This window comes from Narcine bancroftii, chromosome 5 (genome assembly GCF_036971445.1).
Source record: "Narcine bancroftii isolate sNarBan1 chromosome 5, sNarBan1.hap1, whole genome shotgun sequence".
Taxonomy (NCBI): domain Eukaryota; kingdom Metazoa; phylum Chordata; class Chondrichthyes; order Torpediniformes; family Narcinidae; genus Narcine; species Narcine bancroftii.
In genome coordinates, this window is record NC_091473.1 from 64,502,968 (window position 1) to 64,528,431 (window position 25,464).

Sequence of the window (25,464 nt, forward strand, 5' to 3'; positions counted from 1 at the left end):
GCATCAGGCAGCATCTGTGCAGTTGATGGTCCTGGTCAAGACTCCACATCACGACTGAGAGTGGGGAAGAATAAGGGAGAGGGGCGTGTTGTGAGACAGAGCACAATAGGTGACTAATGGACTGAGGAGAGGTAAGTGATTAGCCTTATAGAGTTAGGGTCAGAACCGAGTTGGGAGATAGAGGCAGGTGGGTGATGGGTGGGAGGGAATGAGGGAAGGCAATTGGAGCCAGATAGGGAGCGGGGAGGATGGAGGTGGGGATGGCTGCTGGAGGGTGACATGTGGGGACAACAAGGTTGGAAGGTAATCTATTAGGACAGTGGTAATTAGAGGAGAGGTGAAGGGCAAATAGAACTAGATGGGGGATGGGATCTGGTTGGAGACCTGGCCCTCAATTCCTGTCCCGATCAAGCCCTATGCCCATTAACCCATGACTCTCACCCCTCCTCTTGTATGCAGACCTCTCCCCTTTTGTAGGATTCTCTCCTATATTTCCAATGTTCTTTTCTGGACATATTTCGCTTCACAGTGATAGTACGAGTCAGTGAATGGGAGACCCAGATCACCAGACTAACCCACTTGAAACACAATCCTCTCCCAAGGCCATAGGGTTAATCAACAGGCACTGCATCTCCTCCTCACCCTTGAGGTCAATTCCAGTATAGCATGTCTGTGTGAGAGAGACAAAATGAGACAGGGAAAAAGAGAATGAGGGAGAGTGATAGAGATGACAGGAAGAATGTGTAAGAGAGAGAAGGATGGAGAATAGGAAGATTAAGAGCGAGAGAGAACAAGGGAGAGAAGGATGAGGAAAAATTGTGAAAGCAAAGAGAGATTTGGAGAGTGAAAGAAGATCCAGAATCAAGAGAGAAAAAGAAAGGGAGAAAGAAAAATGGGAAAGAAAGAGAGTGAGAGAGCAAGATAGAGAGTGGGATAGAGAGAATGTGAGTGATAAAAAGAGAGCGAGGTGCAAAGAATGTAACTTGACAAGAAGACGAAGACTGAGAGAGAGAGAGAGAGAGAGAGAGACCTTCTACCCTCTGGACCCTGAGATGTAACCCTTTGTATTTTACAGGCTCGTTGGCCTCCTACAACCTGGCAAGCTCTGGGGATCTGTACATGAGCATGCAGACACTCAATGGGGATACTTACCAGCCAACCCAGGTGGGAGCCAACGTGCAGTCACAGGTAGGATGGCTGGCAAACTGCTTCACAACCACCAAGGTTGATTGTCCATTTCTTCGTGAGCTGCTGGGTAGCTGGGAGTTGTACACTCCTCATCACTCTACTGTGGCCATGTGGCAATGATCCAGAACGCCACAGGGGAAAAACCTTGATATCTTCACGTGTTCCCAGTCCAAGAGAGGCCCACCAAGATTCCCGAGAGTGATAATGTATCAGTACCTGTACAGAGCCATGGAACCTGGTCACCTTCACAATTACCTTGACAAAGGGCTCAGGACTGAAACGCTGGTTATATAGCTATCTCCTATGGACACTGCGTGGCCTGCTGAGTTCCTTTAGCATTTTTGTGTTTTTAACTACAATCACTGCTTATTTTCTTGTTACACACTTCCTAATTACTTGTTTTTGGGTTTATCTGACTGCACTCCGTACTTCAGGTCTGGCGAGGATAACAATCCCTAAAATAAATCAAGTTCAAGTTTATTTGACCGTATATAAACAACTTGACAATCTGTGCCAGAACATTTTTCTGTTTATTCCCACTGACCTGCACCCAGTCCATACCTCTCCCATCCATGTACCTGCCCATATTCTTAAATGTTAAAATTGAGCCCACATTCACCACTTCAGCTAGAAGTTTGTTCCACACTCCAACCACTATGTGAAGAAGTTCCTTCTGATGTTCCCTCTAAACTTTTCCCTTCACCTTTAACCCATGCTTTCTGGTTTGTATCTCACCTACACTCAGTAGAAAATGCCTATCCCCCTCATAATTTTAAATATCTCAGTAAAATCTCCCCTCATTCTTCTATACTCCAGGGAATAAAGTCCTAACCTGTTTAACCTTTCCCTGTAACTCAGTTCCTCAACTCTGGGTAACGTCTTAGTCAATCTTTTCTGCACTATTTCTAACTTATTGATATCTTTCCTGTAGTTAGGTGACCAAAACCACATACATTGCTCCAAATTTGGCCTGCCCAATGACTTACACAATTTTTTACCATAACATCTCAACTCCTGTACTTAATACTTTGATTTATGAAGGCAAATATGCCAAAATCTATCTTTACAACTCGATCCACCTGTGATGCCACTTTCAGGGATTTATGTATCTGTATTCCCAGGTCTCTCTGTTCTACCGCACTCCTCAGTGCCCTACCATTTACCGTGTATGTCCTTCCAAAATGCAACACCTCACACTTGTCTGCATTAAATTCTGTCTGCAATTTATAAGCCCATTTTTTCAGATCCCTCTGCAAGCTTTGAAAACCTTCTTCGCTGTCCACAACACCTTCAATCTTAGAGTCATCTACAAACTTTCTGATCCAATTTACCACATTATCATCCAGATCATTGATATAGATGACAAACAACAATAGTCATACTACCAATCACTAAGACACATCACAAGTCACAGACTTCCAATTTGAGAAGCAATCATCCACCACTCCTCTCTGGCTTTTCCCATCCAGCCATTGTTGAATCCATTTTACTACTTCACCATGAGTACCAAGCCTCTGAACCTTCCTGACTAACCTCCCATGTGGGATCTTGTCAAAGGCCCTACTAAAGTCTATGTAGTCAACATCATAGCCTTTCCTTCATCAACTTACAAAACATTCTCATGCACAACACTATGTTGAATATCCCTAATCAGTCCCTGGCTATCCAAATATATGTATATCTAATATTTTAAAACACCTTCCAATAATTTACCAACTACTCAATCTCACAACCTGTGGGAGGAAGCAATTTCCCAGCCTGGCAGCCCTGATTTTGATGCTCCTGAACCTCCTTCTTAATGGTCGTGGGTCAAGGATACTGTGTGCTGAATGGAAAGGGTCCTCAATAATTCTTTGAGGCCTATTTAACCAATGCTTCTGGTGAATGTCAGCAATAGTGGAAAGGGAGACCCTAGTGATCTTTGTATTGAGCTCCAGTCTGATAACAATGATAGTCAGACAGGACACAGTCAATTGTCCTGTACATTGCGAAGTACCACTATGGATCTATGGCAGCTTCCCAGATGCTTTACCAACAGCCTTTTTTACTTGTCCTTCCAGCTTTGAAAATATGTTACCCGAAGTGATCACATAGTTCGAGTTTTATAGCACAGAAACAGGCTCTTTAGCCCAAGTTGCCTACGTAACCAAAATATCCCACCCTAATAGGTGGGATTTTGACCCAGATTCCTCTAAATCCATCTCACCCATGTATCCGGCCAATTTCTTTTCTCAAATATTGCAATAGTACCTGCCTCAATCTCTCTTAATTGTGCTTCTGGAAAACAATTCAAGAAGTTGCCCAGTAGCCTTGCCTTCCTCATTTTCCTTCGGAAGTGTAGATGCTGCTGCTCCTTCATGAACAATGAGGAGGTGCAGTAGGTCCACTTGTTCAGGTGTTGTACCAGTACAGTGGTGTTCCATCCCCATGTGCCTGAGGAGCTGGCATACAGTGGCTTAGGCTTTGAAATACTAGCTTAGTTATTTAACTGCTGCTTCATCACTTTCCCCGGCCAATTGCTGTCCTTGTCTGTTGCCCTGGGCTAGGTCATCTCTCAGCTAAGGCCTTCCTGTAAACTACTGGTGCCCAGCATCTCTCCTCCAACCCTTTTGGAGCTTGTACCAGAGTTGGACCCAGGTGATGCTGAAGCCAGCTAGCAGCTAGACACCCCCTCCCTCAAGGTACGGTCGCTGTTGCATGAATCCATGGACAGTCTGAGCAGGAGGGTTGGACTAATTGGTCACCCAGGAGACAGGGACCCCAGTGCTCCAGCCATCCAACCTCCAGAACATCCCACACATCTGAAACTGTCCATTCCCTCCCACTTCCAAGGGAAGTGCACACCTTGGGTGAAGGTTTCCCCTCTGCCCAGGTGGAAGTGGACACTATGTGAAGGTTGCGCCCTATGCCACAGGGTTGGGGGGGGGGGGGGGAATGGGGACGGTGGTATGGAGCCTAAATTCTATTGCTCCACTGTATCCTCCTACCTCATGTGAGGAAACAAGACAGTACCAGAACCACAGAGCATTTGGCAGGATGGGTGGTTGGAATGGCATGCACACTAGAAAGCCCACCTTCATAAATGGGTGATCATCAGTCCATTCCCAATGAGGAGAAGGGGAAAGCTGGACGAGGTTGGTATTGAGGGAAATAGGCTCAGGGATTCATTACTCCCTCACAGAGGGTGGCTCTGGGATAGAAGTTCTCCCCTACCTCCTGCCATTGCTGTCCCATCACTGCTGTACTTCTGTTCTCTCCCAGGTCGACTCCCTGCGTCATGTCATCAACCAGACCGGAGGCTACAGCGATGCTCTTGGAGCAGGGCGGATGTACAGTCCACAACCATTGAACGTAAGGAAGTGTCCCCATCAACCCCCCCCCACCCCCCCACCCTAGTCCTCTCTCCCTCCCTACATACCCTGTTGCATAACACCCTGCCCATCTCCATGATAGTCATCAATCCTCCTTGCCCCTCGTAAAGAACACCCATCAAATTCATCATATGCAATTCTCCCATTCCCACAGGCATCCTGACTATCCCTAATTAGTCCTTGCTTTCTCATATCTCTTCCAATATCCTCCCCACCACCAATTGAAAGATTCACCAAGCTCACAGAAATGCTGGAGGAACTCAGCTGGTCTTCAGAGTCCATAGCAGGTAAAGATATATTACTGACATTTCAGGCCTGAGCCCTTCTTCAAGGGACATACCTTAAAGAAGTGCTCAGGCCCAAAATGTCAGTAACATATCTTTACCTGCTATGCATGTGTGAGACCAGCTGAATTCCTCCAGCATTTATGTGTTTTGACTATAATCACAATGTCTGCAGATTTTTATGTTTCACTCCAATCTCACATTCCCTGGCATAATCTTTCAGCTTTTCTCAAATAAAAGCACAACACTAGCCACCCTCCAGTCTTCTGGTACCTCACCCATGGCTGAACATGATGCAAATACCTCTGCCATGGCCCCTGCAATTTCTTCCTCAGCTTCCCGCCATGTCTTGGGTTACCTTCTGGGATGTTTCTACCTTCATGCACCTCCAGAGCCTCGGTTTGCAATACTGACAGCTTCCAAGACCTCATTATTTATTTCCCCTCATTCCTCAGCTTCCATGACCTTCTCCATGTTAAATACAGAAACAAAATATTCATTCAAGATCTCACCCATCTCTTATGACTCCACACATGGAATTTTTGTTTAGAGATACGACACAGTTGCAATCCCTTCTGGCCCATTAGCACTGCAGCCCAAATACACCCTTGTGACTAATTAACCTTCTAACCACCCCCCTCCCCACCCCGGAATGTGGGAGGACATCATAGTACCCGGAGGAAACCCACATGGCTCTGGGCAGAACATACAAACTCCTTACAGATGGCAGGGGATTCGAATCCAGTGTGCAGCTGCTATAATAGGGTTGCACTAATCATTATGGTAACCATGCCACCCTTGTTTACTTTCATCCTTGAGGAGACCTGTTATCTCCTTGGTTCCATTTTGCTCTTAGTAAGCTTGAATCTCTTAAGATTCTCCTTTACTTTCTCAGCCAAAGCCATCTCATGTCCACTTTTTCTCCCCCTGATAGCTCTGAAGTGAATTGCTATATCTCCTATGCTTCTCAAGGGATTAACTTGAATCCAGCTGCCGATATCTGGCAAGGGCTTTCTTTTTCAAATTTGTTTTGTTATCATCTGACTGCACATATACAACCAGACAAAACAGGTCTGCATGAGTTGTCACCGGGGGATCCAGGTTTGTGGGCCAGAAAGGCCTGTTACTTTACAGTATTTTCTAAATTTTTTAAAATCAAATTTAAATTTTACATTTAAAATAAATAAATATAAATATTTTGAAATTATTTACTTGGTTATAGGATACCATTCATCAATCACACAGCCTGTGGGAAGAAGCTATTTCCCAGCCTGACTGTCTGATTTTGATGCTCCTGTACCTCCTTCCTGATGGTAATGGGTCAAAGATACCGTGTGATGTATGGAAAGGGTCCTCAATAGTTCTGTGTGTATGATTTAAGCAATGCTTAAATGTCACCATTAATGGTAAGGGAGACCCCAGTGATCTTTTCAGCCATTTTGATGCATTGACATTTGATCCAATGATTTGCAGCTACCGTACCACACAATAAAGCAGCCAGACTCAATTGTTCTCCTGTAAAATGTTGTCCAGCTAGAGACTGGTAGTTTCCCAACCAGAGCATAAGCCAGGGTTTCCTGATCCTGCCAGCCTTGCCCTCATATTGGGCCTGAACTTTTCCTATGTCACTTTCAAAAGCCGTCCATTTGTCACATGTCCCTTTATTTTCAAAAAGCCTCTCCCAATCAAATTTTGAGAGCTCTTGCCTGATGCCATTGAAATTAGCCTTCTCCCTATTTCAGACTTTAATCTGAGGGCCAGTTCTATTTATTTCCACGACTGTTTTAGAATTTTATGGTAATAGGTCTCAACTCAGTCACTTGACCTAGCTCATTTCCCAACAGGAGGTCCAGTGTTGCCCCTTTACATATTACTTGAGAAAACTTCCCTCGACACACTTAACAAATTCCACCCCATTCAAGCCCTCAGCACTATTGCTGCCCCAGTCAGTCTGATGGAAATTGCCATCTCCTATTACAATCCCATCTGCAATCTTCATACAAATTTGCATCTCTAATTTCCAATGACCAGCAAATATAATCCCACCAAAATGATCCTTAGAACTATAGCACAGAAACTGGCCTTTCAGCCCATCTAGTCTGTACCAAACTATTATTCTGCCTAGTCCCATTGTCCTGCACCCGGACCAAAGTCCTCCATTCCCCTCCCATCTATGTACCCATCCACATTTTTCCTAAATGTTGAAATGTTGAGCACACATTCACCACTTCAGCTGGCAGCTCGTTCCACACTCTCACCAATCTCTGTGAGAAGTTCTTTTATACATTTCACTTTTTACACTTAACCCATGTCCTTTAGCTCTTATCTCACCTAACCTCAGTTGAAAAATTCTGCTTTCATTTACTTGATCTAAACCCCTCATAATTCTGAATTCCTCTATCAAATTCCCCTCATTCTCCGACACTCCAGGGAATAAAGTCCAAATGATACCACATTTCTCCTGCAGATGAGGAATCACCCCTCCCCACCCCCACGTCCCATGGCTGAGCCAGCAGTTTTTTGAAAAGTTCATGCTGTGTGGGCTTGTAAATTCATAATGACAGGCAATGTGGTGCTGGGGAAAATTGATACGACAGAGACAGTCAGAGTCCTTGTTGCAAAGCGGACAGCAATCCAAGCGCATTTCTCCAATCACACATCCCGCCTTTCAGTGGGTGTGACAGCAAACTGTTGGGGGTGGGGTCAATCTTATCTCTCCACCCACACACACACACACACACACACACACACACACACACACACACACACACACACACACACACACACACACACACACACACACACACACACACACACACACACTTGCCACTGCAATTCACCACTGCCTTCCTCTTCCAAGATGACCCACAAGATCAATTAGATCAATTTTCCCATTTGCCTGGAGAAATTGATAAATTTTCATTATTAACCTCTCTCTCCATAATTAAAAATAGATTGACATTTTGCAAACTTGCAATCTTTTGTACATGTCCCGGCAATAGCTTCCAACATCCATCACGCTCATTGGCGACATCTTGGATTTTATCTGGCAAGGTACTTCACCAGCTCCAACGAAGGGTGAAAAAACAATGGGATCTTGATGTTCTGTTTAATATAGGCTTGGATTTGCTTATAGCATTTTCATAAGAACATAAGAAACAGGAGTAGGAATCATCCATCTTGCCTTTTCCCCATAACCCTTATTTCCTCTATTCTACAAAAGTCTATCCATCTGTGTCTTTAAAACATTTAATGAGGCCATCTCTACTGCTTCCTTGAGCAGAGAATTCCACAAACTCACTCCTTCCTAGGAGAACCAGTTCCTCCTCATCTCCATCTTAAATCTTTTTTTTTTCTTTTTTTTTGGCTTGGCTTCGCGGACGAAGATTTATGGAGGGGGGTAAATGTCCACGTCAGCTGCAGGCTCGATTGTGGCTGACAAGTCCGATGCGGGACAGGCAGACATGATTGCAGCGGTTGCAGGGGAAAATTGGTTGATTGGGGTTGGGTGTTGGGTTTTTCCTCCTTTGTCTTTTGTCAGTGAGGTGGGCTCTGTGGTCTTCTTCAAAGGAGGTTGCTGCCCGCCAAACTGTGAGGCGCCAAGATGCACGTTTTGAGGCGATATCAGCCCACTGGCGGTGGTCAATGTGGCAGGCACCAAGAGATTTCTTTAGGCAGTCCTTGTACCTCTTCTTTGGTGCACCTCTGTCACGGTGGCCAGTGGAGAGCTCGTCATATAACACGATCTTGGGAAGGCGATGGTCCTCCATTCTGGAGATGTGACCCACCCAGCGCAGCTGGATCTTCAGCAGCGTGGACTCGATGCTGTCGGCCTCTGCCATCTGGAGTACTTCGATGTTAGGGATGAAGGCGCTCCAATGGATGTTGAGGATGGAGCAGAGACAACGCTGGTGGAAGTGTTCTAGGAGCCGTAGGTGATGCCGGTAGAGGACCCATGATTCGGAGCCAAACAGGAGTGTGGGTATGACAACGGCTCTGTATACGCTTATCTTTGTGAGGTTTTTCAGTTGGTTGTTTTTCCAGACTCTTTTGTGTAGTCTTCCAAAGGCGCTATTTGCCTTGGCGAGTCTGTTGTCTATCTTGTTGTCGATCCTTGCATCTGATGAAATGGTGCAGCCGAGATAGGTAAACTGGTTGACCGTTTTGAGTTTTGTGTGCCCGATGGAGATGTGGGGGGGCTGGTAGTCATGGTGGGGAGCTGGCTGATGGAGGACCTCCGTTTTCTTCGGGCTGACTTCCAGGCCAAACATTTTGGCAGTTTCCGCAAAACAGGACGTCAAGCGCTGAAGAGCTGGCTCTGAATGGGCAACTAAAGCGGCATCGTCTGCATAGAGTAGTTCACACCTATCTACTCCCTTTAATTTTGAGGCTGTGTCCCCCAGTTCTAATCTCACCTGACAGTGGACAAAAAATTCCTTCTTTCTATTTTTTCCTATTTCTTTCATCATTTTAAATATTTCCATAAAATTCCCTCTCATTTTCCAGAATTCCAATGAGTAATCTTCCAGGACTTAATCTCTCCTCAGAGGCTAAACCCCTTCATCTCTGGAATCGATCTATTTACACAGAGATTGGCATGTTAGTGGAGGGAAGGTGTGGCCTTGCAGGAATACGCAAAGTAGAAATTATAGAGTCAACTTGTTGAGGGTGTTACTGATGATAGGTGTGTTTGTCTAAGCAAGGGCTATCAGGAGATACGGTTGAGTTAGGTCTTTGGGGGAATCTCCGAAGAGGAGGAATGGGGTGGAGTGAAGGAGGAAGGGAAGCCAGCCATCCAAACACAGTTGGGAGCATGGTCAGCAGTGGTATTGTACAGTTAGGTCAAAGTACAAGAGCTGAAAATCCATGGGGACTTGAGGGATTTGTTTGTCTCACAGAGTCAGCAGATATATAGAGGGTAGTCAGATTCGCATTAACAGGTGGACAACTGAAGAAGATTCACAATGTTTGTGAGAAATAAGACAATTCAGAGGTCACCATTGTTGCAGATGATGGATTTTGTATTCATGATTCTGGTTTGTGATGGCTCATGGTATCTTTCATTTCTGCCTGCCATTTACCCTAATGTCCACACAGCCCTCATGTAGAGAGGAGTCTTTGCATCAGAGCTTGCTTCAAGGTGTGGGAAGACAGAGATGAGACAGTTTAAGTCCTTCAGCCCATCATGTTATGCTCACCTATATAAACCTACTCAACAATTTAACCCACCCTTCCTGACCACACACCCATATTCTTCTACTTTACACATCCATGTGCCTATCTAAGAGTCTTTTGAATTTCCCTATTGAACCAGCCTCTACTACCAACCCAGGCAATGCATTCCAGGCACCCGTCACTCTCTGTATAAAATACTTACCTCTGACATCTCCCCTAAACTTTCCTCCACTCACCTTAAACATTGTCCTCTAATATTTTCTATTGCCATGCTGGGGAAAAGGTGCTGGCTGTCCACTCTCACAGTCTTGTACACATCTATTAATTCAGCCACATCCTTTGTCACACCAAAGAGAAAAGCCCAAGCTCGATCAACCTTGCTTCACAAGATGTTCTCCAACCCAGGCAACATCCTGGTAAATCTCCTTTGCCTCCTCTCCAAAGCTTCTCCAACCTTCTTGTAATGAGTTGACCAGAAATGAATGCAATGCTCCAAGTGTGGTCAAACCAGAGTTTTACAGAGCTGCAATATTACCAGCCAATAGGAAATGACTGCAAAGAGCTGGTTATATGGCAGCCATGGCTTCCAAATTTTTGCACTTCCGCAGTACTTCTTTACCTTGTGTCGGACTTGGATTAACTGATGCAGGTTGATTATGTTGATTAGTCCACAGCTACATTGTGGTGGGAGGTAATTGTTGAGACATTGGGAGCAGAATAAAGGGGACATATATTTGCTGTTGCAATTCTTATTATTCTCTTTCTGAGAGAGGATCCCTTCATTAAACAGTGATACTTCCAAGAATTTCTTTTTAAAATTTGATCAATTATCTTTATTGATACTAATTGTTCATCCAGCTCCATCACATCCAGCATCCCGACCTCCAGCATCTCTGCTTCAACTGAAATCAATCCAACCTCCCTCAGCACTGTCATTCAGTAAACCCTGTTCTCAGCACCCTGTCTCCACTCATGCTAATACAGCTTCCACTCACATCCTCACTCTGTCACCACTTGCCAGCACCATGTTACTGATGTGAAACTCAGCTCTCAGTGTGAGGGAGATTTTTGTCTAAATCCTTTATTCCTCCTCTCTCTCTCTCTCTCTCTCTCTCTCTCTCTCTCTCTCTCTCTCTTTCTCTTTCTCTCTCTCTCTCTCTCCCCTCCCCATTTCTCTCTCTCTCTCTCTCCCCTCCCCATTTCTCTCCCACCCTCTTCCTCTGTCTCCCTTGCTCCTCTCTTTCTCTCCCTCCACCCTCTCTCATCTTCCTCTTCCACTCTTCTTTCTCCTGCCTCTCTCCCATCTCCCTCCCTTCCCTCTCTCTCCTCTCTCTCTCTCTCTCTCTCTCTCTCTCTCTCTCTCTCTCTCTCTCTCTCTCTCCCCCTCACTCTCTCTCATCCTCCTGCCATACACCACCCCTCCTAGCTCCACTGGCCCTGTCCTCCCCCCCTTACTTGCAGATACTGGCACTCAGGAAGGCGCGAGCTCTTGTCATGAGGCCAAACACTCTGTAGACCTGTCATGCAGTGTCACATCAGGAGCCGGTCAACAAGGATCTATGAATGCTTTCACAGTGAAGCCCTGTCATGGCAAATGAAGGTCACAATGATGAGCAACATCAGGAAAGATTAAGGAAATGCATGTGAATGAAACCATCCAGCTTCTGTATCCTCTTCTCATTGAACTGTAAACTTCCAGTGCACATGACCATACAGCCGTATGCCGATTCCAACTCCTGGAAGGAGATAGGAATTCCTCCCACTTTCCTGCTCAGATCCTAGTTCTTTGGACACTGAGAACTGTATCTTCCAGGCTGTACAATCCAAACCCTTTCTCAGTTGTCAACAGCTGATCCCACATAGCTCCCCCAGGGGATTACATGACCCCTGGGGGAGCCACTGACCTTCTCTGGAACCCTGACTGTCATCCTGAGATGGGCTGCAGGATCAACTGCAGAATTCAAGTGTGAATCTATTATCATCTGACTGTACATGTACAACCAGATGAAACAGCGTTCCTTCAAACCACGGTGCACACACATATTCAATGCATAGTACATAATAATCACATATATACATAAAGATATAATATAAAATAAATATATATATAAATATTTTGGGATGATTTACTCAATTACAGAATGCAGTTCGTGCATCTCACAGCCTGTGGGAAGAAGCTATTTCCCAGCCTGGCAGTCCTGATTCTGATGCTCCTATACCTCCTTTTTGATGGTAGAGGGTCAAAGATACTGTGTACTGGATGGAAAATGTCCTCGATAATTCTTTGAGCCTTATTTAAGCAACACTTCCGGTGAATGTCATCAGTAGATGAAAGGGAGATCCCAGTGATCTTCTCAGTTGTTTTGATCATCCTTTGTATTGGCCTCCTGTTTGATACTTTACATCTACCATACCACACAATGATGCAGCCAGACAGAACAGAATTAATTGTCCTGTACCCTGTAAAGTACTACTGTGGATTTCTGGCAGCCTCCCAGATGACTTACCAACAGCATTTTTACCTTGTCCTTCCAGCTTTGAAAATATGTTACTGTGAACATGGGAAATAGACCATTCAGCCCCTCAAACCTGCTCTGCCACCTGAAGGGATCATGAAGCACAAAAACAGGTCCTTTGGCCCATCTACTTCATGCTAACCAAAATATCCCCCACATAAGTCCTACCTGCCTGTGTTTGTCTCAAATCCCCATAATCCCATCTGACACATGTATCCATCCTATTTTTTTCTTGAACATTACAATAGTACCTCCCTCAACCACTTCCTCCAGCAGCCCGTTCAATACACCCACCTCTCAGTTTCTTGTTAAATCTCTCCCCACTCACCTTAACCTTATGTCCTCTGTTTACCAATTCCTTTTCTCTGGGCAAAAGATGCCATTTATTCCTATCATGATTTTGTACAACTCACCCCACATCTTCCTTTGCTCCAAGGAATAAAGCCCTAGCCTGCTCAATTTCCCCTGAAAACTCAGGCCCCTGATGTCGCCCTGGCAACATCCTCAAAAATCTTCTCTGCACCCTCTCCTGCTTGACAACATCTTTATTGTAGCACGGTGACCTAAACTGAACACAATTGCCCAAATGAGGCCTCACCATTATCTTGTGCAACTGCAATATGATCTTCAAACCTCTGTACTCAATACTCTGTAGAAGGCCAAAGTGTCATAAGCCGTTTTGGCCTCCCTATCTACCTGTGGTGCTACTTTTAAGGTACTATGCACCTATACTCCTGGATCTCTCTGCTCCACAACCCTTTCCAGATCCCTTCCATTCAGAGTGTAGGTCCTACCCATGTTGGACCTCCCAAAATGAAACACCTCATATTTCTCTGTATTAAATTCTATCAATCATTCCTCTGCCTACCTGCCCAACTGATTAAGATCCTGCTGCAATCTTTGGCAACTGTGTTCACAACCACAAACTTGGCAATCATGTCATGTATGTTTTCACCTGAACCATTGATATAGATGACAAACAGCAATGGGCCCAGCCCTCATCTGTGTAGCACACCACTAGTCACAGGCCTCCAGCATGAAAAACAAGCTACTACCATTGCCTTCAGCTTTCTTCTGCAAAGCCAATTTTCTATCCATTAATTTTTAAATTTAATTTACACATACAGCACGGTAATAGGTTCTTTTGGCCCATGAGTCCATGCCTCCAATTTACACCCAATTAAACTACAACCCCCAGTAAGTCTCGAATAATGGGAGGAAACCGGTGCCCCCGGGGAAAATCCACGTAGACACTGGGAGAACATACAAACAGCATGGGATTTGAACTCCGGTCCTGATCACTGGTGCTGTAAAGGCATTGTGCTAACTGCTATGCCAACTGTGCCACCCTTCTGCTAGCTTGCCTTGAATCCCATGCGACCTAAACTTTCACAGCAGCTAGCTCTGCAGAATCTTATCAAATGCCTTGCTGAAATCTATATACACTACTTCCACAACTTTGCCCTTGTCAAACTTCTTGGTCACATCTACAAAAACTAAATCATTTTTGAGAGTCATAATCTTCTAGCTGCAAAACCATTTCAAAAGGCCAACATGGCCTGTTTCCGCTCCGTAAATGATTATATGGTTATGGTTAAGTGTACGTATATCTTCTGCCTCACTTTACTCCCCAGTAGCTTACTGAGCACAGATGTTAGATTCACTGCTCTGTAGTTTCCAGGCTTTTCCCTGAAGCCCTTCTTGAATAGAGGCAGAACATTTGCCTTCCTCCAGCATCTGACACCTCACCTGTAATGATACTCATAAATCTAAGCCAAGGCACCTGCAATTTCCCCTCTAGCTTCCCACAGTTTCCGTGGATATAGGCCCGAGAGATTTGTGTACCTTTGTTTAAATCTTCTGTAATCCAAGACTGGTCCCATTTCAATTCTTAATCTTTAGTTTAGGCTCGCCAAAGGCCCTTGGAGCCCACGGGCCCCCACCGTCCAAATACACCCATATGACCAATTACCGTAAATATTCGTGTATAATGCATTTCATGTATAATGTGACCCCTCCCCTTTTTTGAGGGGGAAAGGGAGAAAAATTTTACCCCGTGTATAATACGACCCCCCTTTTTATTGGCCTCAAATCATCATGGAAGTGCCACTTTGACAGGTTGTTTTGAATGGCATCATCATTACCGCACTCCATTGTGGAAGAAAAGTGGTGTGCGCTGAATGAAATTACAAAATTATCATAGTAAACTGAATCAATTTATTGTTCAAAATATATACGTAAATAAAAAGAAAAACATTATTTATTTTAAAATCCATCAAAATCAGACTCATTGTCATCAGATGCTCTAAAAGCGCTTCCCATTCTTCTCTGTGAATCTTCTAATCTGTGACCCAGCCTGTTGTGTCTGTTATTTCATCTTCAGATTCATGTTCATAGTCTGAAGTAGTGACGGTACTTGCATTGTCCCATAAAACATAATCTTCAGTCCCATCCATTTTGTTGCTGATTCCTGTCTTTTAAAAAATAAACTCAGGGAGACCATATTGCTTGGAAGTGAATCCCAGGCCTGCTTCACCCAGGAAACAGTGGATAGACCTTGTTTCTTGAGATTTCCCCCTGCTGTTTTCTCCACTTGGTCTGATGTCATCTAGGAAATCCAGTCTTTTCTAACATGGTCCTTCAATGGCTTATTAAGCTCGATATCAAGGGGTTGCAGTACACTTGTCGAGCCACCAGGAATAACAGCTCGGTGTGTCTTGAATCGCTTGAGCTGCTTCTTTACTGGTTCTGTCAAATGGACTTGAAACTGGTCCCACACTAACATTGACGGTTTCTTTAAAAGAGATCCAGGTCTTTTATTCCACACCTTCTCCAACCACAGTTTGATGCCCTCTTCATCCATCCTCCCTTTGGGATGGCAATGTACAAGAACGCCTGGTGGGAACTTTTCTCCTTTTGCAATGGTTTTTCACTTAAAGATCACTATTGGCTGTAACTTGGACCCATCAGCTAAGCAGCACAAAACTAAGGTGAAATGGGCCCTTTCATAACCTGTCATCCTTACATAAACCGTCAATCGTTCTGTTACCAGGCATATCAAAACAAGGGAATTTCATCCATATTGCCGATATTATTCATATCAAAGTCATGCTCCATCCTTAATCACAAGATCGTGAAAACTAATTATCTTGTCATCTAAGTCACTGGGAAGCTTCTGTGATATCTTGGTTCTCTGTCTTGTGGCCAGGGAGTGCCTCTTCATAAACCTCTGACACCAACCATTTGACACCTTGAATGTGCCACTCACTCCATATTTGTGATCTTTCTGCAGTTTCCTAGCTTGAAGCTGGATATGGAAACAGGTGACAATGTAGCCATCCTTTCTCCGCTTTTCTACCCAGTCAACCTGTGCCTTCTCCAGATTTGGATACAGAGCCTGCTTTCCCCTACGAGCACGTTTGGTCATGGGCAACTTGGCTATCTCTGATTTCTGCTTCCTCCAAAGCCTGACGTTACTCACAGCAACGCTGAATTCTCTGGAGGCTGCACAGTTGTTATTGCTTTCTGCAAACTTGATCACTTTCAGCTTAAATGATGCATCATAAACACTGAGTTTTCTCTTCGTTCCAGGAGAACACATCATGGATAGAAATTAGAACAACAGCAAGACACGCCTATCTAGAATAACTGTTATTTTCCCGTTTAACGTCCATTTATATAAGCGAATAATCGGTGTCTTTTTTATTTAATCTTGGTTTCATGTGACCATGTACCACCAATGTAAACAAAATCACGTGGTAAATCAGTCAATGTCGGCAGCTGCTGCTAATCTTACTTATTGGTAAACCTGGCAGAAAATTTGTATAATGTGACCCCCCCCCCCCCCCCCCTTTGAGCTCAAATTTCAGTATAAATTTTTTGCATTATACTCGAATATTTATGGTAACCAATGAACCGTGCACATCTTTGGGATGTGGGAAGAAATGGGAACTCCCAGAGGGAAACCCATGAGGACACGGGGAGAATGTGCTCATGAGCTCATCCTATTTACCTTCATGCAGCCTATATCCCTCTGAACCATTCCAACTTTTCTATGCATGTTTGTACAAAGACTGACATCAGGAGCTAAATAACATTGACAGAATCCTGTCTGCATTTCTGTGAGCTTGTGCCATTTGTTAGCAATGCTGGTCGTCCTTTCCATCACTTCACCAATGGTCGAGAGTAGATGAAAGGAGTGGTAATTGGGCCTGGTGTGTTTGCCCTGCTTCTTGTGGGCAGAGAGCACCAGGGCAATTTCCCACATTTTCGGGCAGATCTCAGTGTTGGAACTGGACTGGCACATAAGTGTGTGGCAGGTTCTGGAGCACCACTCCTGGCAATACAAATCCTTGTCTACTCAACTTCTTAAATTCTGTCATTTTGCTTTGTTTGATTCCTTTCTGAGAAAATGTAATCAAACTGAAATTTAATGATTTTTCACTTTACAGAAGCTTCCACCACTCTCTCAGCCAGTGTACTTCAGATACTCACCACTCTTGGATCACCTAAATCTATGTCAAAGTTTATCCGCCTCTGATAAAGAGGGAACATTTCTTGCATTCTACTCTATTTATGCTCCTCTTAATTTTATTTACCTCAATCCTCCATTCTGGGGAGAACAGACCCAGCCTTTTCAGTCTCTCTTCAGAAATGAAACACTCCATCGTGGAGACATCCTGATGAATCTCCTCTGCTCCTTCTCCAGAATCAGAAATGTGGGGTTTTGTGGCAGCATCACAGTGCAAACATTCATATTATGAGCAATCTTACGACATCACTCTAAAAACTAAAATAAAATAGTAATAACAATAATAGTTTGAGAAAAGTAAGTTAGTGTCTTTGGTTCATTGTATTGGCAGTGGGAAAGAAGCTCGTCTTTAGGCTCCTGTACTTTTTTCCCAATGGTAGCAGAGTGAAGAGGGCATGGCCTGTGTGGTTGGGTCTTTGAGGATAGAGGCTGGTTTTTAAGAGTGAAGTCTGGTGCCTGTGATGCTGCAGGCTAAGTTAACAACCCTCCAGAGTTTATTCTTATCCTGAGATTTGGTGCCTCCATGCCACCAGCCAGAATGCTCTCCACGGTACACCAGTAGAAGTTTACGAGAGTCTTTGATGACATGCCGCTGGCGAGCCTTCTTTGTGATTGCATCAGCATGGAGGCTCCAGGACAGATCGTTGCAGTTATTGACACCCAGAAATTTGTTGAACCTCTCCATTACTGAGTCCTCGATGAGGACTGGGTTGTGGTCCCCTGACTTCTTCCTGAAGTCCAGCACCATCACTCCTTCTCACAACAACAATATATAGCTCCTAAAGACTACAAAGTTATGTTGGCATTAGATTATTTGATTGGGTGCACATGAGAGACTGCAGATGCTGGAACGTGGAGCAAAGAACATCCTTGATAAAAAGGTTCTAACCCAAAACTTATTTCTCATGTTCTTATGAAATGTCGACCATTCTCTTTCTCTCACTGATGCTTCTCAAACTATTGAGTTTCTCCAGCAGATTGTTTGAAATTATTTGACTCTTGTCCGTCAAGAAAAGTTTGGTTAGATTTTAGTTTTTAGCTTAAAGATACACCCCGGTAAAAGGCCCTTCCAGCCCACGAGCCTTTACTACTCAAATTCATCCACGTGATCAATTAAATATACTGACCCCCCACACATTTTCAGAAGGTGGGAGGAAACCAATGCAAGTCACAAGGAAGGCATCCAAACTCTTGAGGGACAGTGGAGGAATGGAAGCCGGGTTTCTGGTGCTGCGTTAGTGTTGCACTATTCCCTAAGCTCTTCAGTGACACGACCAAAATGACCATCATCCAGTACGTCATCTCAGTGTTTGCCAAATATTGATTGCTGTGCCCCTTACCTTTCTGATTCCCGCAACCATTTTCCAGGTTTCTTCCAATCAGTCCATAATATTTAATTTCTCATGGTGTCTCCTAATGTTGTTGCATTTCCCCTTACCCCCTTTAACTATCAACCCCTTAGATAATTGCACTATTAAAATATATCCACATCCGGCACACGTAGTAAACAAACCGTGGGTTCAGTTAGAGTTGGAGGAAGACTTCAAAATGACAAATGCATGTGACTGACTTTTGATTCTGTGGTCCCTGGAAAAGCCCTGGAAAGGATGACCTGATGATCTTACTTTACCGCTGCATGGGATTTGTTGCCAGGCTCTCCCAACAAATGCACGGTACCTTCCTCACATTTCTGATCATGGAGTCATGCAGCCTGGAAACAGGTCCTTAGGCCCAATTGCCCATGCTGTCCGACACTAGTGCCACCTGGCTGCATTTGGTCAATACCCTCTAAATCCATCCTACCCACATAACCATCCATTCTTTTCTTAAACATTGCAATTGCACCTGCCTCAACCACCTCCTCCAGCATCCCATTCTGCACACCCACCATCTTCTGTGTAAAAAAACGTACCCCTCAGGTTCCTGTAGAATATCTCCCTCCTCTTTCTTTTTCAATCTTTTTATTAAACATAGTAAACATTAAATGAAAAGAATAGAATACAGAATTGAATAGTAAAAACAGAAACATCAATATATTACAATATATAATACAATGTATAACATTATAACATATTGAACAATATTGTCTCTTTCTCCTCAATTTGGAATATTCAAAAAAGAGAAGAAAAATTGTTGTTAAAACCCCATCTAACCTAACAAAATAAATGAAAAACAGCAACAACAAAAAGAAATGCTGGGCAGCCTAAACTGAGAGTTCACAACAACAGATCAGTACAAACTATTTATCTGGTCCTTGTCAATAAAGAAAACCCAACGGAAATCCAAAACAGTCTGGGAAATTGAAACCAAATCCATAATGTATGTTTAAGTATTGGGTTAAAGGTATGTCTATTAATCTTATAAATAGTAAAAGGAAGAGCAGCTCCCTGTACAGAATTCATTTCCAAATCTGCCTAATGAGGGTGTTCAGGTTTGTCAGAATAATATACCCAGAAAATAATATATCGAATATTATCTGCCAATAATAAAATCTAAGATTAGGTAAAGCCATACCACCATTTTTCTTTAATTCTGCAAATGAAATTTACTCAACCTAGCATTCTTATTATTCCATATATAAGAGGACATTTTAGAGTCAATATTGTCAAAAAAAATGATTCAGAAATAAAAACTGGAACAACTTGAAATATATACAAAAATTTGGGTCAAATTTGATCTTCATAGCATTTATACGACCTATTAAAGTTATGGCTAATGATTGTTTCATGTGGTCAATCAAAGGGAGAAAATTAAATTTGTGTAAATTTTTTTGTGATCTTAACCCTGTGATATGTAAAGTTTCTTTAACCTCTCTAAAAGGTGTATGCTCATAGATAGGTACATGCATATTCATTGGAAATAGATCACTCTTGTGGAGATTTAATTTATATCCTGAAAAAATACTGAATTTGGAAAGCAAAGACAGCATTGAAGGAAAAGAGTTCTCAGGATCTGAAATATATACTAAAAGATCATCTGTGTATAAAGATACCTTATGAATTACATCTCCTCTATTAATACCCTGAATATCACTGGAGACATGAAGTGCTATCGCTAAAGGTTTCAAGGCAAGGTTAAATAACAAAGGAGTTAATGGACAACTCTGTCTAGTTCTTCGAAACAGATTTAAAAAAGAGGATTTTTGATTACTAGCAATTACTCCAGCAACAGGACCATGATCAATCAAATTAATCCATGAAATAAAACAGGGACTGAAATTAAATCTTTCCAAAATTTCAAACAGATATTTCCATTCCATTCTATCAAAAGCTTTTTCTGCATCTAATGATACTATACATTCTTATCTACATCACCTTTGTTGACCTCACCAAAGCCTTCGACACCGTGAGCAGGAAAGGGCTTTGGCAAATACTAGAGCGCATCGGATGTCCCCCAAAGTTCCTCAACATGATTATCCAACTGCACGAAAACCAACAAGGTCGGGTCAGATACAGCAATGAGCTCTCTGAACCCTTCTCCATTAACAATGGCATGAAGCAAGGCTGTGTTCTCGCACCAACCCTCTTTTCAATCTTCTTCAGCATGATGCTGAACCAAGCCATGAAAGACCCCAACAATGAAGACGCTGTTTACATCCGGTACCGCACGGATGGCAGTCTCTTCAATCTGAGGCGCCTGCAAGCTCACACCAAGACACAAGAGAAACTTGTCCGTGAACTACTCTTTGCAGATGATGCCGCTTTAGTTGCCCATTCAGAGCCAGCTCTTCAGCGCTTGACGTCCTGCTTTGCGGAAACTGCCAAAATGTTTGGCCTGGAAGTCAGCCTGAAGAAAACTGAGGTTCTCCATCAGCCAGCTCCCCACCATGACTACCAGACCCCCCACATCTCCATCGGGCACACAAAACTCAAAACGGTCAACCAGTTTACCTATCTCGGCTGCACCATTTCATCAGATGCAAGGATCGACAATGAGATAGACAACAGACTCGCCAAGGCAAATAGCGCCTTTGGAAGACTACACAAAAGAGTCTGGAAAAACAACCAACTGAAAAACCTCACAAAGATAAGCGTATACAGAGCCGTTGTCATACCCACACTCCTGTTCGGCTCCGAATCATGGGTCCTCTACCGGCACCACCTACGGCTCCTAGAACGCTTCCACCAGCGTTGCCTCCGCTCCATCCTCAACATCCATTGGAGCGCTCACACCCCTAACGTCGAGGTACTCGAGATGGCAGAGGTCGACAGCATCGAGTCCACGCTGCTGAAGATCCAGCTGCGCTGGATGGGTCACGTCTCCAGAATGGAGGACCATCGCCTTCCCAAGATCGTATTATATGGCGAGCTCTCCACTGGCCACCGTGACAGAGGTGCACCAAAGAAAAGGTACAAGGACTGCCTAAAGAAATCTCTTGGTGCCTGCCACATTGACCACCGCCAGTGGGCTGATAACACCTCAAACCGTGCATCTTGGCGCCTCACAGTTTGGCGGGCAGCAGCCTCCTTTGAAGAAGACCGCAGAGCCCACCTCACTGACAAAAGGCAAAGGAGGAAAAACCCAACACCCAACCCCAACCAACCAATTTTCCCTTGCAACCGCTGCAATCGTGTCTGCCTGTCCCGCATCGGACTGGTCAGCCACAAACGAGCCTGCAGCTGACGTGGACTTTTTACCCCCTCCATAAATCTTCGTCCGCGAAGCCAAGCCAAAGAAAAGAAGAAAAAAAAGACATTCTTAGATTTTAGTCGATGGAGAGTAAATAACCTATGGATAATAAAATGTGAATAACAATTCTTTATAAATCCCATTTGGTCCATAGAAATGACCTGAGGAAGAATATTTTCCAATCTAAAAATTAATATTTTAGAAAGAATTTTGGAACCAACATTCAACAATGGTATTGGTCTATAGGAAGAACAAACTAAAGGGTCCTTATCTTTCTTAGGAATTAACAAAATTCATGCTTCATAAAACATCTATGGCAAAGTTCCAAGAGATACAGAATCGTTAAACACTCTACACAACCAAAGTGTTAGTATGTTAACAAAGCATTTTAAAAAAGAACTCAACCGTGTAATCATCCGGGCCTGAAACTTTGCTGGATTGAAGAGAGGAAATAGCTTAAAAAAATTTCTGATAATGGAACTTCTAATAAAAGTTAATAATTAGAAGAAATTTAAGGGATATTCAATCATTGCAAGAATCTATCCATACTTATGGTATTATCAAGAAATTATTTAAAGAAATCAGAATAGAAATCCTGAAGTACCTTATTAATTTCATCATGATCACATACAATATTGTCATCTCCTTTACAAATCTTAGGAATATGTCTTTTAGCCATAATTGTCCAGCTAATAATTTACCTTATTTATCTCCATGTACATAAAACTGTTTTTTGATTTAAACAATTATTTCTCAAAAGGATATGTTAATAATAAATCACATTGCATTTGGAGTTCTACTCCTTCCTTATAGGGATCCATATTAGGTTTCCTCCAGTATTCTCTATCAATACCTTTATTTTTTAAATTCAGTAATGACAACTGTTATTTTGTACATTTCCTTAACCCTGCTGAATAAGAAATTACTTGTTCTTGCAGGTATGTCTTAAATGTATCCCAAACAATTAGGCATGACAGTCCCTCAGTTGAATTTGTCATAAAACACATGAGAAGTTTGTTCTTTAATAAAGTCTGAAAACTTCTCATCTTAAAGTAAAGTTGAATTGAACTGCCACTGCTGAGCTCCAGGAATAACATCAGATAATCTAAAAGAGGGTTTCAAGGGTGCATGATCGGAACTGGCAATTGTATCATATACACAATCCGTTACCAAGGGAACCAGACAAGTATCAATAAAGAAATAATTAATCCTAGAATAACTATGAGAAAAAAAAGAGAAATATTTGTCCTTAGGATGTAAAATCCTCGATATATCAACCAATCTATAATTAATCAAAAAATAATTAATAAAAGTAGCAGATTTATTAGGAAGCGTCTGATTAGAGGAAGACTTATCAGTCTTAGCTATTAAGACTCTACCCATGGGATCCATAATCATTTTTAAATGCACAAAGGGAACTTTAGAGTCAATAAAAATTGATACACCTTTAACTTTAAACTGAGACAGGGAATGAAATTGCAAACCTCTCCAGAACTTGAAAAACTGATTTTTGTCCTCTTTTTATCTTTCCCTCCTCACCTTAAATCTCTGTTCTCCAGTTACTGATTCCTTTTGTCTGGGGAAGATACACTCTGTGTTCACTAGATCTATCCCTCCCATGATTTTGAACACTTCTATGAGATTACTCCTCATCCTCCTGCGCTCCAAAGAACAAAGCCCCATCCTGCTCAACTTCTCCCTATAGGTCAGGCCTCCTTGTAAATCTTCTTTGCACCCTCTCCACTTTGATGACCTCTTTCCTGCGGCACAGTGACCAAAACTGAACACAATACTCCAAATGGGGCCTCACCATCATCTTATACAACTACAATGTGACCTCCTAATTTCTATACTCAATATTCTGATGAAGGACAATGTGCCAAAGCCTTTATGACCTCCCTATCTACCTGCGACACCACTTTGGAGGTACTATATACCTGTACTCCCAGATCAGGTCGTACCCACATTAGATCTTTCTGGTCCTAACACTCTTTCCATTAATTCTTTGTTAGATATGATCTACTTCTAAAGTCCTGTTGACCTGATCACCTTCCACACTTCCCAACTGATTCATCTTTCTGCTGGTCCACACTCCTTGATCACCACCTTGAATTAATCTAGATTCAATTCCCTTTAATTCCATCCAAGCCTGATATCCATCCTTAGCTTTTTTCCCTCTTTTATTACTCTCTAATGAAGTGTCATTAAACTGAAATATTCATACACTTTCTCTTTCCACAGAAGCTGTTTGATGCGCTGAACATTTTCTGCTTTCATTTAGTTTGCAAATCTGCAGTATCTTGCTTGAGGATTACCCTATAATTCACTTCCATCTCAGAGTATTTCCCTTATAAAGCTTCTGGTCCTCTGTGTGATGGAATTTACATTCATCTTTTCACCTTGTTCCCCAATCTCTGTTTTAGCTTTTATTTTTGATGTAGTATCTACCCTCAGATTCTCTCTCCATGGATGCTACCAGACCTTCTATTTCCAGCATTTCCTGTTTTTTTAGACTTTAGAACATTTCAGCCCATGATACTTTGCTGACCTATATAAACTTACTCCACAACAATCTAACCCTTCCCTACCTCACTCCTTCTATTTTCCTTACATCCATGTTCCTATCTTAGAATCTTTTGAATGTCCAATTTGTACCTGCCTGCACCCAGGAATTCATTCCAGGCACCCACCACTCCCTGAGTAAAAACCTTGCCTTCGACATGCCCCATAAGCTTTCCTCCACTCACCTTAATCAGATATCCTCTGGTCTTTGCTGTTGTCATCCCTAGAAGAAGGAGCTGGCTGTCCACTCTAACCTCATAACCTTACATATTTCTATTAACTCATCTCTCATGTTACTCCAAAGATAAAAACCTGAGCTTCTATTTCACATTTGCACTGTGCAGTATTTTGCTATGGGATTACTTTCACACTTGCGTTCATTCATCTGTCAGATTCCTGCCATTACAACTTGTTCCATCTCTTGACCATTGAATCTACTGGAGACAAGTGGTGGTCAGTATCTGTCCCTGCGATTGTCTTTATTCTCTCCTGATTGTTAACCAGAATGTTAGTTAGTTGTCATGGGCCTTGAATATCAGATGGCCAGGGGAAAAGTTTCAAAGCCTCCATGAAGAAATGATAAATGCTTGGGGCGTGGATAAAATGAATGCTCACAGTCTTCTGTTTCCCCAAGGTAGATGATTCTAGAACTAATAGAAGAAGTTTAAGCTGAGAGGGGAGAGATTTAAGGGAGACCTGAGGGACAACTTATCACTCAGAGGGTGGTCTGTATCTGGAACAGGCTGCCAAAGGAAGCTGCAGCAGCAGATACTGTTTCTATGCCGTGGAGCTTTGTGAGTATCTGAATCACCTAGTTTCTAGATAAAAGAATGCTCACCCTCTTCTAATCCTCCCAGCCTCTATGCTGGGTAATACTGCAATTTTTCAACTGCTTTTGCTTAGAATGGGATTTTTAGTTATGAGAGACTGGATCGGTTGGGTTTGTTATCTCTGGAGTGCAAGAAACTGAGAGGTGACCTGATTTAGAAAATTACAAGGGGATAGTAAGAATCTTTTTCTCATGTTAAGAACATGCAAGAGAAGAAGGCATAGGTTTAAAATGGGAGGTCAGAGATACAGAGGGAATTGGAGGGGAAATTTCTTTCATCCAGAGAGTGGTTAGAACTGGAGCATATTGCCTGAGAGATGGTGAAGGCAGAGACTCCAACATTTAAAACACATTGAATGTAAGCACTTGAATCACCAAG

The 25,464-nt window shown here is 42.9% G+C and overlaps 1 protein-coding gene across 6 annotated transcripts in view; it reads left to right on the plus strand.

The window, feature by feature from the left end:
- LOC138763454 (pre-B-cell leukemia transcription factor 1) overlaps positions 1-25,464 on the plus strand; it is a 389,485-nt gene that overhangs the window by 351,818 nt on the left and 12,203 nt on the right. For 5 of the 6 annotated variants that reach the window (XM_069937625.1, XM_069937630.1, XM_069937628.1 and 2 more), the window contains 2 exons: positions 1,076-1,188; positions 4,450-4,539. In XM_069937625.1, the coding sequence (XP_069793726.1) occupies positions 1,076-1,188; positions 4,450-4,539 (203 nt within the window). The remainder of the gene's footprint in view (positions 1-1,075; positions 1,189-4,449; positions 4,540-25,464) is intronic. The other variant, XM_069937629.1, reaches the window with a different exon arrangement.